The 16,351-nt window shown below is 48.5% G+C and overlaps 1 protein-coding gene across 1 annotated transcript in view; it reads right to left on the bottom strand.

Annotated features, from left to right (window-relative positions):
• The window catches only part of SIM2 (SIM bHLH transcription factor 2), a 54,827-nt gene that overhangs the window by 9,436 nt on the left and 29,040 nt on the right, over positions 1 to 16,351 (bottom strand). Inside the window, exon 7 of the mRNA XM_072806928.1 lies at positions 13,743 to 13,849. Coding sequence (XP_072663029.1) covers positions 13,743 to 13,849 — 107 coding nt within the window. The remainder of the gene's footprint in view (positions 1 to 13,742; positions 13,850 to 16,351) is intronic.

Below are 16,351 nucleotides of genomic sequence, written 5' to 3'. Positions count from 1 at the left end.
AGGTCCTAAAAGTAATACGGCAAAAGAACTTGAACAAACAATTCACCAAAGAATAAATATATAAATGATAAACAAATGCTCAATGTATTTGCTTACCACAAAGCTAGATATCATCCGTTAAATAGGCAGACATTTAAAAAGAAACAAATATAGTATGGTTCTATTTATGTGAAATGTCCAGAATAGGCACATCTATAGAGAGACCAAAAGCAGCTTAGTGGTTGACAGGAGCTGGAGTGGCAACTGATGGGTACTAGGTTCCTTCTTGCGATGAAGAAAATGTTCTGGAATTCAGTAAAGGTGATGGTTGCATGACATTGTAAATATACCAAAAACCTCTGAAAATGGTTAAAGTGTTGAGTTTTATACTATGTCAAATGCATCCCAAAGAAAATAATGAAATGTCAACAGGCGATGTCAACTAATCTATGGTGGGGGGCATTGTCACGTGCTGATAGAAGCATGAATTGGCATGGTCCTTCTGGGAAGCAGTGTGACAGCTCAAACCCACTGACACACTGACTTCACTTCCAACAACTGACCCTGTTATAAGCATTCTGCTTATAATTCGGGGGGGAAAGGTCAGAGAAACTTAGCTGTGCAAGAATTAGGGAAGACGGTACATAAATTTTGGTGTACTATGCAGCTATTGAAATAATGACTAAGAATTTGCAGTATTATGGGGAATGTGTATGATATAATGATAAGTGGAAAAAAGACACATTCAGGACCACAGAAATGCAGAGATCATATGAGATTACTATGAACAATTATATGCCAACAAATCGAACAACTTAGAGGAAACAGATAATTTGCTACAAACACACAACCTATGAAGACTGAATGATGAAGAAGCAGAAAATATGAACAGGACTGATTACTAGTAAGGAGATTGAATCCGTGATCCAAAACCTCCCAACAAACAAAAGTCCAGGACCAGATGGCTTCACTGGTGAGTTCCACCAAATGTTTAAAGAGGAATTAATACCAACCCCTTTCAAACTCTTCGGAAAAGTCAGAGGAGGAGGGAACACTTCCAAACATATTTCTGAGGCCAGTATGCCCCTGATATCAAAACCAGACAAAGATACCATAAGAAAGGGGAAATTACAGGCCAATATCTCCTATGAACACAGATGCAAAAACCCTCAACAGAATATTAACCGAATTCAGCAGTACATTAAAAGGATCACACACCAAGATCAAATGGGATTTTTCTCCAGGATGCAAGGATGGTTCAACATTTGCAAATCGATAGGATATGCCACACGAAGAGGGTGAAGGATAAAAATAGATGCAGAAAAAGCATTTGACAAAATTCAACACTCATTTATGATAAAAGAAAAAAAAAACCTCTCAACAAAGTGGGGATATACATGCCCACTGTACATAATAAAGGCCGTCTACGACAAGTTCGCAGCTAAAGCCACACTCAACAGGGCAAAGTGGAAAGCTTTTCCTCTCGGATCAGAAACAAGTCAGGGACGCCCACTCTTGCCACTTTTATCCAATATGGAATCCTATATGCTCCCAGCCAGAGCACTTAGGCAAGAAAGAGAAATAAAAGGCAACCCACTTGTAACGTAAGAAGTAAAATTGCTCCTATTTGCCAATGACCCATTATATAGAGAGAACTCTAAAGACTCCATCAAAAAACTCTTAGAACTAAATAAATGAATTGAGTAAAGTTGTAGGAGACAAAATCAATATACAAAAATCTGTTGAGTTTCTACACATTAATAATGAACTATGAGAAAGAGAAATTAAGAAAACAATCCCATTTATAAATCACATCAGAAAAGAATAAAGTACCTAGGAATAAATTTAACTGAGGAGGTAAAAGACCTTATACTCTAAAAACTACAAGACCTTCATGAAATAAACTGAAGGAGACACGAATTAATGCAAAGGTATCCCATGCTCACAGAGCGGAAGAATTAATATAAAATGTCCATACTACCCAGAGCAATCTACAGATGTAATGCAAGCCCTATCAAAATTCCAGTACCATCCTTCGAAAACAACAACAACAACAACAACAGAACAATCCTAAAATTTGTATGGAGCCCCCCAAAGTTGCCTATAAGATGAAAAGCAAAAATAACAAGTGATATTACATCATAATAAAAACCTTCTGCACAGCAAAGGAAACCATCAACAACACGAAAAGACAACCTACTGCATAGAGGAAATATCTCCAAATCATTTATCAGCTCAGGGGGCAATATTCAAAACATACAAAGGACTCTTCCAACTCAGTAGCGAAAAATAGATAAATAAGTAAAAGAGCCCAACTAAAAAAATGGGCAGAGGGTCTGAATTGATATTTTCCCAAAGAAGACACACACAGATGGCCAACAGGTATATGATCCAGTTCATAATATCACTAATCACCAGGGAAATGCAGATCAGAATCACATGAGGTATCACCTCACATCTGTTAGAATGACCGTTATAAGAAAAAAACAAAACAGGGACACCTGGGTGGCTCAGGGGTTGAGCCTCTGCCTTTGGCTCAGGGCGTGATCCTGGGATCCAGGATCAAGTCCCACATCAGGCTCCCTGCAGAGAGAGCCTGCTTCTGTCTCTGCCTATGTCTGTCTCTCTGTATCTCTCATGAATAAATAAATAAAATCTTTTAAAAAAAGAAAAAAACAAAACAAAAAACAAGGAATAATAAGTGTTGGCAAGGATGTAGGGGAAAAGGAACCCCTGTGCCCTATCAGTAGAAATGTAAACTGGTGCAGCCTTTATGGAAAAACAAACAAACAAAAAAACAAAAAAACAAAATAGTGAGGAGATTCCTTTTTTTTTTTTTTTTTTAGAGATCCAGAAATATCACTTCTGGGTAATTTCTCTGAAGGAAACAAAAACGCTAACTCGAAAAGATATCTGTGCCCACATGTTTATTGCAGCATTATTTACAAAAGCCGAGGAATGAAAGCACCCTAAGTGTCTGTCCATGGATGAATGGATTAAAAAAATTGTGAGGAATATTGTTCAGCCATAAAACAGAAGGAAACCTTGCCATATGCTACAACATGGATGAACCCCGAGGGCATTATGCTAAGAGAAATAAGTCAAAGACAAATACCACGTCACCTCACACGTGCAATCTAGAAAAAAAGCTCACAGATACAGAGAACAGACTGGTGGTTGCCAAAGGTGAGGAGTGGCAGGCGGGTGAAATGGGTGAAAGGGGTCAAGAGGTACAAACTTCTAGTTATAAAATAAACAAGTCCTGGAGGGGCACTTGGGTGGTTCCGTCAGTTAAACATCTGATTTTGGCTCAGGTCATGATCTCAGGATCCTGGGATCGAGCCCCGCGTCGGGCTGCATGCTCAGCGGGGAGTCTGCTTCTCCCTCTCCCTCGGCCCCTCCTCCCACTTATGTACACACTCTCTCTCAAATGATTAAAATCTTAAAAATGAATAAATAAGTCCCGGGGATGTAATGTCCACCATGGGGACTTCAGTTAATGACACCGTATTGTATACTGAAAGTTGCTAAGGGAACAGACCTTAAAAACTCTTGAGACAATTTGAAAAGAAATTTATAAGTATTTTACTGTAAGGGATGTGAGCTAGACTTACTGTGGTGATCACGTAGCAATGCACACAAATGTCAGATCATTATGTTGTACACCCAAAACTAATATAATGTTGTATGTCGAGTATGTCTCGTTAAAAACAAAAAAAGATTCTGAAATGCGTAGAGTACAGGTAGGAAAAAGTGCACACACATGCACATAAATATTTATACACCTCCGCTGCGTGATCTTGAACAAGTTACTAAGCCCCGTGCCTCAGTTTCCCCATTTAAAACAAGGGACTAATTGTACTTTCTACCTCGCCCGGCTGCTGTGAGACTAGATAATCTGTGCAAAGTTTTAGAAGGGTGGTGCAGACACGCAGCAAGGACTCGATATATATTAACTCACATTATGAAACTGGTCAAATGACAAGTTTCATTTTCTTCTCAGCTTTTCTTGGTTTTCTACATTTCCAAGGAAGGTATTCATTTCATAATAAAAGTGAGCAATTATTTTTCTCATGGCAAGTAGGTAGTTTGTATGAGGGTCAGGAAGTGGAAATGCAGCAAGGATCAGGCCCCAGGCCCCTTATGTGGCCACACAACCGCCCTTGCACCCAGACGAGGGGCAAGGCTCTCGGGGACAGTGCAGACACAAACTCCCTTCTTCCCAGGCTTGGTGGGTGCACCTGCGTGGACCCCCTTGGCAGGGCGGAGATTCCATGGCGAGGAGGGCAGACAGGGGTATAGGAAAGAGCTGTCTTCACACCGTTGCTCCTCTTGGGGTTTACTTTTTTAACAGCAAAATCCACGGTTTCGATTCCCAGCTCACGTTTGCACGCATTGCCTCATTTCACCCCCCACTACAACCATGGGGGGTAGGCATCACCCGGAAAATGGGACCAACAAATCTTGAGGGCACAGCTGAGGCCCCAGGCCGGGTGTTCTGACTCCCTTTTCTCAGAGTGACCCCTGGGGAAGGAGAGATAACAGCCTCCAGAAGGTTCTCTGTAGCTACATGTGGAAGGAAGGTTAGGGGAGACTCAGCCAATTTGCTTTTGGCCCCAAAAGAAAGGCAATAAGATCCAACGAGAGTCCCCTATATGGATTTCCCAAGTGGCCACTACTTCTTCAACATAAGTGCTTGTGAAGCTCCTTAATTTTGAAATCTGTCCGGAGTGGTACCCGTAGCACCCGGGCAATAAGACCCTGTGCTTTCCCTTTACCCTATCTTGTACTTCATACTTTCCTTCTTCTTCTTCTTCTTCTTCTTCTTCTTCTTCTTCTTCTTCTTCTTCTTCTTCTTCTTCTTCTTCTTCTTCTTCTTCTTCTTCTTCTTCTTCTTCTTCTTCTTCTTCTTCTTCTTCTTCTTCTTCTTCTTCTTCTTCTTCTTCTTCTTCTTCTTCTTCTTCTTCTGACTTACTTATTTGAGAGAAAGAGCGAGAGTGCAGGTGCACGCATGTGGCGGGGATGGGGCAGAGGGAGAGAGAATCTCAAGTAGACTCTGTGCTGAGCATGGAGCCCAACGCAGGGCTTGATCTCACCACCCTGAGGTCATGACCTGAACCGAAATCAAGAGTGGGATGTTTAACCCACTGAGCCCCTCAGGCCCCCCCATACTTTCCTTATTTCTTCCCACATTCCTAAAATCTATCCATAATCATCTAAGCTGGATATAATAAAGCCAGCTGATCCCAAATATTTTATATTAGGATTCCAACGGCAGAAGTTGTGGAGATTTTTATCATTTCTGACCCTCCCCGACTCTGCTGTGATGGGGCTTAGATACGGAGACCAAACAAACACAGACACAGATTTTTTTTTTCTTCTCTGTGACCCATGGTGATAGTCCACATATCAATTCAAGTCAAAATCCTAGACGCTTAGTCATAACATTCCTTGGTTTGCTCTAGCTCCCCCTCCAGGCTGTCGTTCTTAATTAGCTGCCCGAAATGATCCCAGGGTGGAGGGCTATAAGGTAAGGCCCTGCTTGGTGGCGATGGAGATGGAGGCTGGAGATGGACGGGGCAGGCTGGAGATGTCCCCTCAGCCGTAAGCCCTGGGAGCAGAGGCCTTGGCCCTGGCACTTCCAGGCCACAGTGTCTCCAACATTGTGGTCTAAGATGTTTGTGAAATCAGGGTGGCCCATGCTGAGATGGGAGCCAGTGGTCACGGTTTTCCAAGGCCGTGGAAAACCGTGGCCACCTTGGGGTGGAAATTCTGGTTGCATGAATCTGCTATCCAGAAAAACAGGTGGCCTGCCTGGCTCCTCCAGAATTCCTCTTGAAGGCACAACCGCATCTATCAGCCTCTGGCAGGACAGTAACCCTTGGCCCCGAAGACAACATGTATCTCAGTTTTGAGTTTTAAGAGCTGAAAAGGGGACGCCTGGGTGGCTCAGCCATTGAGCATCTGCCTTTGACTCAGGGAGTGATCCTGGAGTTTCAGGATCAAGTCCCACATCAGGCTCCCCACAGGAAGCCTGCTTCTCCCTCTCCCTGTGTCTCTGCCTCTCTCTGTGTGTGTCTCTCATGAATAAATAAATAAAATCTTAAAAAAAAAAAAAAGAGCTGAAAAGGACACCAAAAACGCCTACCGTGATTGAATAGTGCCCCCTCCCCAAGTTCCATGTCCTGACCCCTGGAACCTATGAATGTGACCATATTTGGGAAAGGAGTCTCGGCAGGTGAAATTAAGTCAAGGACCTCAGGATGAGATCGTCCTGGAATAGGATGGGCCCTACCTTGAACAAACGTCCCTATATGAGACAGAAGAGGAGAGACACACACGGGGAGCAACCGAGGCAGAGACTGGAGCTATGGGACCAGCAGCCAGCAGAGGCGCCCCCAGAGAGAGCACTGCCCGGGCGACCCCTTCATTTCGGACTTCTGGTCTTCAGAACAGTGAGAGAGCACATTTCCGTTGTTGTAAGCCACCTAGTTTGTGGGATTTTATGAGGGCAGCCCCAGGAAAGAAAACCAGCCTCCACAGGAAAACTGGTGAGCGGGATCCCCATGCTCCTCTGCTAGGAGCTTGCACGTTGCCAGCACAGCGCCCTGCTCTACACCAAGGCACTTTGTTGGCTGGACCACATGGAAAGCACCAGGAGGAGAGCAGTAGCTTCAGGGAGACTGTCCCCAAGGGCCACACTGTGGCACGGGCCGAGCCTGACCCATCCAGCTCCCCTTTAGAAGATACAGTCTACGCATCTGTGTGCCCAGAACTGCTTCCAGGGATCAGGACACCGTGTCGATCACGCTGTGCTTTTTAGGATCATTTCCTGCTCCGTCGCTTGTGGTTCTCCCTTAAGGCGAACACCTTCACCTGCAAGACAGACTCCTCTACCCCCACACTCTGCTTGGAGAACAGGGTCCACAAGGGATCTGAGTATCCATTAAACTTGGTCATCCGTTTCCAGTCCAGAGGCAAGCAAGTCCTGCAGCAGAGGGTCACCTGAAGTGTAATCCCCACAGTAGCCTGGAAACTCTTTTCAAGTCTATCTTGCATTTTAAGACCTTTGTCCCCTGTCCCACAGCCATGCTACAGAGCATTTGCACACTGGCAGTCCGTGTACCACATATGCTCACGGATGGGCTCTGTTGGTGGCAGTGTGCCTTCGGATGGTCACGTGTTAGCCACAGGCTCTCCCACCCGCTACTGCCCTACAGTTGCCCATCCATACATGTTACATGTACTTGTACTTGCCTGGCCCCATTTGGGTTTGTGACTCTTTTTTTTAAGATTTTATTTATTTATTCATGAGAGACACAGAGAGAGGCAGAGACACAGGCAGAAGGAGAAGCAGGCTCCCTGCGGGGAGCCCGATGTGGGACTCGATCCCAGGACCCCGGGGTCACGGGCTGGCCAAAGGCAGACGCTCAACCACTGAGCCACCCAGGTGCCCCTGGGTTTGTGACTTGTGCACCATTTAGGGTGTGGTCCCTATGGGTGTCTACCAGCTGTCCTATAATTCTGTTGCAACAGTTACTGCTTCAAATCTGCAGAGCACATATTCAGGCTTTGAAGCCTTTCTGTGATATTGAAATGTTTTGACAGTTGGCCTTGGCCTGTGTTCTCCGTGCTCTGGGCTAAGCCCACTCTGTGGAGAGGCCTAACTAGAGAGCTAGGTGAAATTCTCCGACCATCTTGGACCGAGAACCTTGTGGACATCATGAGTCTTCCAAACTCCTGTGTCCACAAGAGAAGTACCCAGCGTCCCTTAACAGAAAACATCAAGTTCACGGATATCAATCCCTTTCCAAGCTGTGTATCACCCTCTGCCAGCCCCCAGGATCTGTAGTTGAAGAGAAGACCTCTACTGGCTCCCCTACATGCAAGAGAGAGTCCCTCAGATGCTTGATAAAGAGAGGAAGGACACGGCAGATGCAGATCCCAGCTTGTGGTCCCCATTTCCGGGAGGCCATGTGACTGTCATGCCTGGGGGCCCACACTCAGCAGAGCTGCTGGGACCTTCCTTCGGCCACCACAAGACGGTGGGTGGGGAACAGGGTGGGAGGGTTGGACACATTCTCTAAAGGATCCCTGTTCATTTTTCTTACAGAAGCTTCTGGCGAAAGTCCTGGCACACTCTGACTTGCAGAGCTCATCTGGAAAGGCCCAGGTCCACAGGGACACAGAGGCCGAGGTGCCAGGGCCATGCCAGCCCTGTCTCGCCGACCTCGGGAAACCCGTGCTCCCCCAAGACTGCACCGCCCAGCCCAGCTTCTCTTTATGAAGCTGACTTTCTGGAAGGTGTTGAATTCTCTTTCTTTAGGGGCTGTGCTTTCTTTGGACCCTGTGGATCCCTGCTCTGGGTTAAGATAATATTTTGAACAATGTGTGAAAACCATTTGGCTGACTGTGGTCCTCCAGAGCCACCACTACCTTGTGTCCAACTCTGCTGCTGGCACAGCCCTTCGCCCCATCTCCAGGGATTCCTGGGTTTTGGACGCCAGCATGGAGAAAATTTGGCCTTGGAAAATCGGACAGTGACCTCCCTGGGTGTTGGCAGATGTTTTCTGTGCTCAGTGACCTCATCGACTGCGAAGACTGTTGATGTCTGTATGTCTCCCTATAAGAGGAGGCCAGAACCCCCTCCATGGCCTTGGGGTCCTGAGGGTCACCACAGTCCTGGCCACCTCCAGCCACATTCGGTTGTGGGGGATGCGAGGAAAGTGGCAGAGGCTGCCCCACATGCTGCCTTCCTGGGACAACCATCAGGCCAGCTCCAGCTGTGATGGGATTGAAGGGTTGGATCCCAGGTTGGCAGGGGCCACTGTGCGGATCTGGAACCTGGAGGAAGCCTGGAGGGCAGGAGGCTTGGGCCAGGCCCCTGAGCCCTGCCGTCAGCTGCTGAAGCACCACGTGATGTGACTGAAAAGTCACATTTCCAAATGACGCATCCTGCCTTCTCAGACTTCTCACCCGTCCTCCCCAAGCCGGCCTGTCCAGCTGGGCCTACTATTGGGTAAGGCCACAGAGCTCTAAAAGAAAGTCCCTGTCACAGGCTGAATGGCGTTCCACCCAAATTCCTGTGTTGAAGTCCCATCCCTCAGTACCTCAGAATGTCACTGTATTTGGAGATAGGATCTTTGAAATAATGAAAATAAAATTAAGGAATTGGGGAACCCTAATCCAATATGACTGGCATCCTTATAATAAAAAGAGATGAGGACAGAGGGACAGTCACATGAGAACCCAAGAGCAAGATGCCCATCCACAAGACAAGGACAGTGGCCTCAGGAGACAGCAGCCCTGCAGACACCTTCATCTCAGAGCGAAGGCTTCAGAACTATGAGAAAACGAATTTTTGTTGTTTGAACCCCTAAGCCTGTGGTATTTTGTTATGGCGGCCCAAGCAGACCAATAGGGTCCCCACAAGGATCTGAAGAGCGTGAGGTGAAAACATTGCCCAGGAACCAGAACAGCAGATCGACAGCAGCTGACATCCTGCAGGAGTGAAAGAGTGGGTGACTTGGGTTCCCCCAGCCTCCACAGGGCAGGAGTGTGGGTATGGACAACACCCCAACTGACCAACAGGGCCCCTCAGACAGAGGCGACCAATGCCTGTGTGGTCAAGATGACCAACTGGGCTGGGAGGTGAGGAGCAGCTGGAAGGGAGGGCTGGATGAAGAACACCTTCACAAAACCTGAAGACCAAGGAGAGGAGGCCAAGGAGACACAGGCCCTTGGACCTTTGCTCTCATGGATGCCTCCTCACATCCCTCCCCTCACCACAGAGTGCACTCGGCAAGGGGCCCATCTCTCTCCTGAGGCCTTTCTCTGGCAGAGCCCATTCTGACGGAGATTAACACCCCTGAGAGCAGCCTTCAGCCAATGATGGGCAGGAGCAGGAGTATAAATACCTCAGCTCACTCCCCTGGGCGCCATGACTGAGTCCCAGTCACACAAGCCTCTCTTAAGGCTCCTTCCTCTCTATGGCTTAGTTCTCTCTCCCCTAACCCTGCTTTGGTTGCTGTCCAAATAAACTAGTGTACGTGAACTCCAGGTTCAGGGTCGGCTTCTGGAAATGCCCCCTCTGGCACCAGTTCTGTGCCTGCGAAAGAGAGTGGAGCCTCAGTGCCTCACGACACAGGGGTTTCAAAATTGCCCAAGCTCCACACCAATAAAGACCTGGCTTCCAAAAACCACGTTCCGCTTGTCGAATGTCTCCCCTTTCTTCATCATCTGAGAGTCCCAGCTTTGGAGGAGAAAATAATGGCTTCCCTGAGGGGGGTGGCCAAAGATGGTTCCAATCCCGGAGCCAAGGTGTGAGCTCTGGAAGACTAATTCCTAACCCTATTTGTGGGTAAGAGCCTTGGCTGTTTCTCGCCGCCAACACTGCTCTGGTTTATATCTGGAAAAGCTGGCAGAGAGGGGTCTGGAGCAGGCTCATGGGGGATCCCAAGGCCATTCCCCATCCCCCCGCAGCCGGGTGGGGATATGCCCTCTGCCTCCTGTCCCTGTGGTGGTTTCTCCACCGTCGTGAAGGCCACTGCACAGTAGCAATCAGTGTCATATTGCTTTTTTAAATTGTCTTTGATTTACCAATTCTAGCCCATTTGGATAAACAAAGCAAAACCATGCTCTCTCTCTGGTTTCTAAATGCTCTTTTTTGGGTGTCTCCTGGAAGCCCGTGTATTCCTTCCCTTTCAGGGTTCCCTTGGGGAATCGAAAGGTCTAGAAATACCAAATTCCAAGGGAGGTAAGGTGAATTTATCATGCAAATGGCAGAAAATCTCTCAAATAAAGTCCCTTCAAAAGCCAGGCAAGCACCTGGGTGGCTGCCTTCAGCTCAGGGCTCAGGGCATGACCCTGGAGTCCCGGGATCGAGTCCCACCTCGGGCTCCCTGCATGGAGCCTGCTTCTCCCTCTGCCTGTGTCTCTTCCTCTCTCTGTGTGTCTCTCATGAATAAATACATAAATAAAATCTTAAAAAAAAAGAAGCCAGGAGAGCTTGGGAAGATTGGAGCTCCTGATGGAGCAAAGACAGGCCACGTCTCCCCGTCTAAGAGCCATCTTGTGGTAGAAACCGCTCAAGGCTTGGGAGCCAAACAGGTCTGGACTCTTGTCCTGTCTGCGTCGGCCCCTGCCCCCCTACAGGTCTCTGCTCCCTGCAGCTCAGCTGCTCATCCGGGATATGGGTAAAAGGCCAGCATGGATACCTGAAAAGCATCCGGTCTGTGTCGGGGACACAGGAGCCTCGCACTGGTCATCCCTGTGGCCTTCTTTACATTTCCAAAACACAAAGTGTATTTACTTCTCCTGGGGAAAAAAAAAATCCCTGCTCCCCTCTGTCAGCCAGATAGTGCAGGAGATAAGAAATGGGATTTAAAACGAAGCCTTTAAATTAACAAGGCAGGAAACCACAAATGTTGGAGAGGATGCGGAGAAAAGGGAACCCTCTTACACTGTTGGTGGGAATGTGAACTGGGGCAGCCACTCTGGAAAACTGTGTGGAGATTCCTCAAAGAGTTAAAAATAGACCTGCCCTATGACCCAGCAATTGCACTGCTGGGGATTTACCCCAAAGATACAGATGCAATGAAACGCCGGGACACCTGCACCCCGATGTTTATAGCAGCAATGGCCATAATAGCCAAACTGTGGAAGGAGCCTCGGTGTCCATTGAAAGATGATGGATAAAGAAGATGTGGTCTATGTATACAATGGAATATTCCTCAGCCATTAGAAATGACAAATACCCACCATTTGCTTCAACGTGGATGGAACTGGAGGGTATTATGCTGAGTGAAGTAAGTCAGTCGGAGAAGGACAAACATTATATGTTCTCATTCATGTGGGGAATATAAATAATAGTGAAAGGGAATATAAGGGAAGGGAGAAGAAATGTGTGGGAAATATCAGAAAGGGAGACAGAACGTAAAGACTGCTAACTCTGGGAAACGAACTAGGGGTGGTAGAAGGGGAGGAGGGCGGGGGGTGGGAGTGATTGGGTGACGGGCACTGGGGGTTATTCTGTATGTTGGTAAATTGAACACCAATAAAAAAAAGATATTAAAAAAAATAAAAATAAAACGAAGCCTTTTAATTCCTAAAGTTTTCATTTGCTTGGAGGCCTCATGTCCCCCTCATGCAGCCCCACTTGGAGGAGCAACTCAGGTAATTTGGGGGTTTGCCTTCAACTCCCTTGCTGGATATCAGGGCTCCAGATGGGCTCTGGCCTCCATGGAAGGGACTGGGGACCCGCAGGGCGGAGGCTTTCAGAGCAGCCACCTGCCTTCTCCACCGGGAGGGAATGTCTCTCCCAGGGCCCTCCCAGGGGTGTGGAGGTGTGGGCCCTCATGCCTGTCCTCCTTTCTGGACAGTTCTGTGGTGATGGTGCTGCTCCCCAGCCTCAGAGCAGACGCCTCTTCATCTCCCGACCGCTCTCGTTACTCCAGAGCACACAGTCCCCGCTTACCAGCTGCCCGGCAAGTCTCCCCAATAACTAATTCTGTAATCAACACTTCCTGCCCTGTTTTCCAGCTACCGTATGAGCGAGGCCGACCTACAGATCCCGTCCAAACAGTGGGCAGTTGCTTCCTGACCAAGCTGCTTTCAAGAACCACAGGGACGTTTGTATCAAAATTCAGTTATTTAAACACCAAAAATATAAAGGCTGCTCACAACTCCGAGTCTGTCCGTGCACAGCGCCCTTTCCTCGCTGTTGTGAATCAAAAGGGAGCAGAGAAAAGCTGTCTGTCTGCCCAGTGACACCCTAGTAACTGCCAGGTCCACTGGGTCCCAGTCGACACTGACCGGCCAGGCCGACAAGGTGACCACAGAGTGAGCAGTCCTTGGACCCTGCTGCCCACCCTCAGCTCCAAACCAGCAACTTGTCTTCTAACGCCCCCCTTAGTCAACATAAAGCAAAGCAAGAATGGGGGACATGCAGTCTGGGCTGCTCCACCAGGCATCTGCACCCCATTAATCAGCACCCCTGACCCGGCCATTGGCATGGAGGGCTGGACCGTGAGAGGATGAGGTGCTCCCCTTCATGCCAATTATTTGCTGCCTCAAGTTGGATTCTAGAAGAAAAGTGTCACTTCTTCAAACATTTCAGTGGCTAGACCCAACCCCCAGCCCCAACCCCATCCAGATGGTCACCAAACTGTCTGCATTAGCAAATCGAATACTGATTATTCATTCTTTCCATGCTGACTTCTCCCATCCGGGGAACTGTGGTCTTCCCTGAGCTTGCCAACCAGGTGGTGGACAGTGGTCAGAGGCCGGCTGCCGCCGGGTTCAGCTCCAGGCTCTGCCAACTTCTCTGAACTGGCTTCACCTCTCTGAACCTCAGCTCCTCCTCTGTGGTAAAAGGAGGATATGAACACGAGAACCTCCCTCACTGGGTTGGCAACGTATTTAATCACTTAAATCAGTGTCTGACAGTAGCAAGGGCTCTGAACCTGTTGCTTCTTTTGCTGATCGCCCTTACTTGCAACCGGCGTGCAGACGTCACAAAGAAGTTTAGGTTCTAAATCCACCATCTCGAATCCAGCAATTTGTGCACCATCCCACACCTGCCAGGGTTCCACTGGAAGGTGAGGTTGGATGTGTGCGAACTGACTGTGCTTTAGTCAGGGGTGGATGGAGTGTGCTTTAAAATTCGTGTGTGCACAATGGGCGACTATTGCACCAAGCAAGGCCGCTCTCCCGCTCCAGGCGTACCACAGCCCAGCGCAGGTGAGCAGGTGAGGGGTACTCACGGAGGTGGTGCGCGTAGCGGAGGTGGAACACATCGCAGCCGTGCACGTGATGGTAGAGGGTCTTCTCGATCAGGTCCTGCGGCTCATACCCGGTCAGCTCGGTCACCCTGGGGGCGGACAGTGGCTCGGTGTGTTACACTGCTCTGCAGATCGCCTTTCATTTAAACTAATATTGGTTTTGCCAACTAATCAAGTGCTAAAAGGCTCAGGGTGGGGGGTGATGTTGGTTTTGGAAAGGGAGAATGATCTTTTTTACAAGAAGAGAGTCTTTGAACTCTAGCCCAGTACAGGATGTAGCACTATTCATGAGCGGGAATGTTCTGAAACGACTGGTGAGAAGAGCCTTTGGGATGGCTTAAAATGCTTTCCTTTTTCTGGGTGAAGCTTATGTGGGGGCGCTTACGAGTGCACTTTGATACTGCTATTGGGAGAAAGAACCACTCTCCAGGGGGCTTTTGGGTGACAGTCCAGTGGGAACCATTTTTTTTTATTATTGTGGTAAAATGTGCATAACAGAAACTTTTGCCATTTTAACCATTTTTAAGTCTGCATTTAGTGGCAATGACTACATCCACAATGTTGTGTGACCAGCCCAATTCCATCTCCAGAGCTCCCCATGCCCCCCCCCCAACCCCAGCTTCTATCTCTATGAATCTTTCTATTCTAGATATCTCGTAGGAGTGAAATGATTTGGTCTATATCCTTTTGTGTCTGGCTTCTTTCACCTGGCATCATGTTTTCAAGATTGGCCCATGTTGTAGCGTGTGACAGGATGTCATTCATTTTTATGTTTGGGTAATAGTCTATTCTATGGAGATATCACTTTTTTTTTTTTTTTTTTTGGCCACCTGGGTGGTGTCCACATCCCAGCTACTGTGTGTGCGGGCCAGTACGCCCCACACAGGACACGGCTGAACGGCACAGTGGTCTCAGGATGCTCTGGTTGGACGGTGGCATTCACAGACTAGCTGGAGACATGCAAGCCTCACATCATTGGGGGACTCTTGTGCAGGCCCCAGAAGATAGTATATCAACACCCGAAAACAAGGTACATCTGATGGCGAAAGGGCAGCATGTTCCCGGTGCTTTCCTGCCATTACCACCTCTCTGTTCTCATCAAGTCCCAGGAATGTTGAATTCCCACGTCAGCTCTTTGAAGAAAAGTGGCTCTCAAGGTCCAAGACCACATCATCACTGGCGTTTGGATCACTCCATTCAGAGTTGAAAATGGCATGTGGCAATGGTGTCATATCCCAAGGCCTTGGGCAACTGAGTGGGGAGCGGTGCCCTTGGAGGAGGTGGCCGAAACGTCTTGGTGACAGATATTCAAGAACAGTTGAAAGAGGACAAGAAGGTATTGCAAAGGAAGGGAGGCCCTGGTGAGAAGTCAGTCCTGGAGCGGGGAGCAGAGCTAGGGTCTGAGGACGGCCGGGACTGGGGGTCCTGTTGGCTTGATTTCGAAATGTTGGCTGTAAATTAAACGGGGAAACTTGACCTCATTTCATTCCGTAACCCGCTCCCCTTTCTGTTGAGTTCTGTGCCGGCTTCGGGTCATAAATCTCCGAGAGCTTCATATTTCCCTGGAATCGCTCACTATTTGGTGTACACATTTCCATGGTGTTCCTCCGGGGCGGGAAGGAGATGAGGCTGGAGGTAGGTGGAGAGGGAACTTGCCACAGCCTCTCAGGGCTCGGGGGACTTGTCTAAAGGCCACCTAGAACTTCAGACCCCATTAGAGTCTAACTGTGTGGCAGGAAAGCTGAGATCTGGCTTCTCCCCCCCAAAGAAAACCAGGCATCTCTACGGTGTGGGGATGAAAGAGGCTTCCCAGACCCTTTGGAAGTAGAGTTACAGAACAACGGCCCCGAACGTGTAAATGAATCAGAAACACATGTATTAAGTTTCTCATCAAAGTACACGCTGGTTTTAAAAATTAAAGGGAAAGAGAAGGGTCTGGCAGCAAGCCCTCCTGGTTTTTTCCAAACCTCCAGTGTCTGAAGACCTGTCAGAGGGATTTGCCAAACCCCAAACATGGCTGGGTTCACCCATCCTTAGCAAAAGCACCAGCTACAGTTTCAAAGTGAAATACCACAAAACCCCGATGAACCAAATTTCAGGTTATGCTGAGTTCAGTTGTGTCTGGGATTACACGGGGTGGGGGGCCAAGCGGCCACCCCCCAGGCCCCTGTGACTCTACGGCTGCTGGGCTTCAAGCCAACCCCTCACTGTGGCTTCTGGGGTTTGGATGTGGGAGCCGACATCTCCCACCCCGCCGGGCCATTCCGCCGACCTCTGGGTCCCGGGTCAGCCCCCCTGTCCCCCAGCCCAGAGGCCTATCAAAGAAGGAGCTGCAGCAGACCAGAGACCAGAGCGAGAGTGAAGAATTCTCCAGCTCATTCGAAGCATCTCCTAGATGACTGGAGTTCTGACGCTTTGCTAGAAGCCTCTGGCACTTAGCTGATAGAACACAGGGGACTTCTGCAGAGCCGGGGCTCTTCTCAAGATCGCTGTCTTTCTTTCCTACTCACCTCAGGGGTGCAGCCCTGGGTACGACCCTCACCCAGAAGTGGAGGAAAGCTGGTGTTCTCGAAAGGCCCTGCCTGGGGCTC

The sequence above is a fragment of the Canis lupus genome, chromosome 30 (assembly GCF_048164855.1).
Source record: "Canis lupus baileyi chromosome 30, mCanLup2.hap1, whole genome shotgun sequence".
NCBI classification, from domain to species: Eukaryota; Metazoa; Chordata; class Mammalia; order Carnivora; family Canidae; genus Canis; species Canis lupus.
The sequence above is the reverse complement of the archived record's forward strand: the minus strand, read 5'-3'. Positions and strand labels throughout refer to the sequence as shown.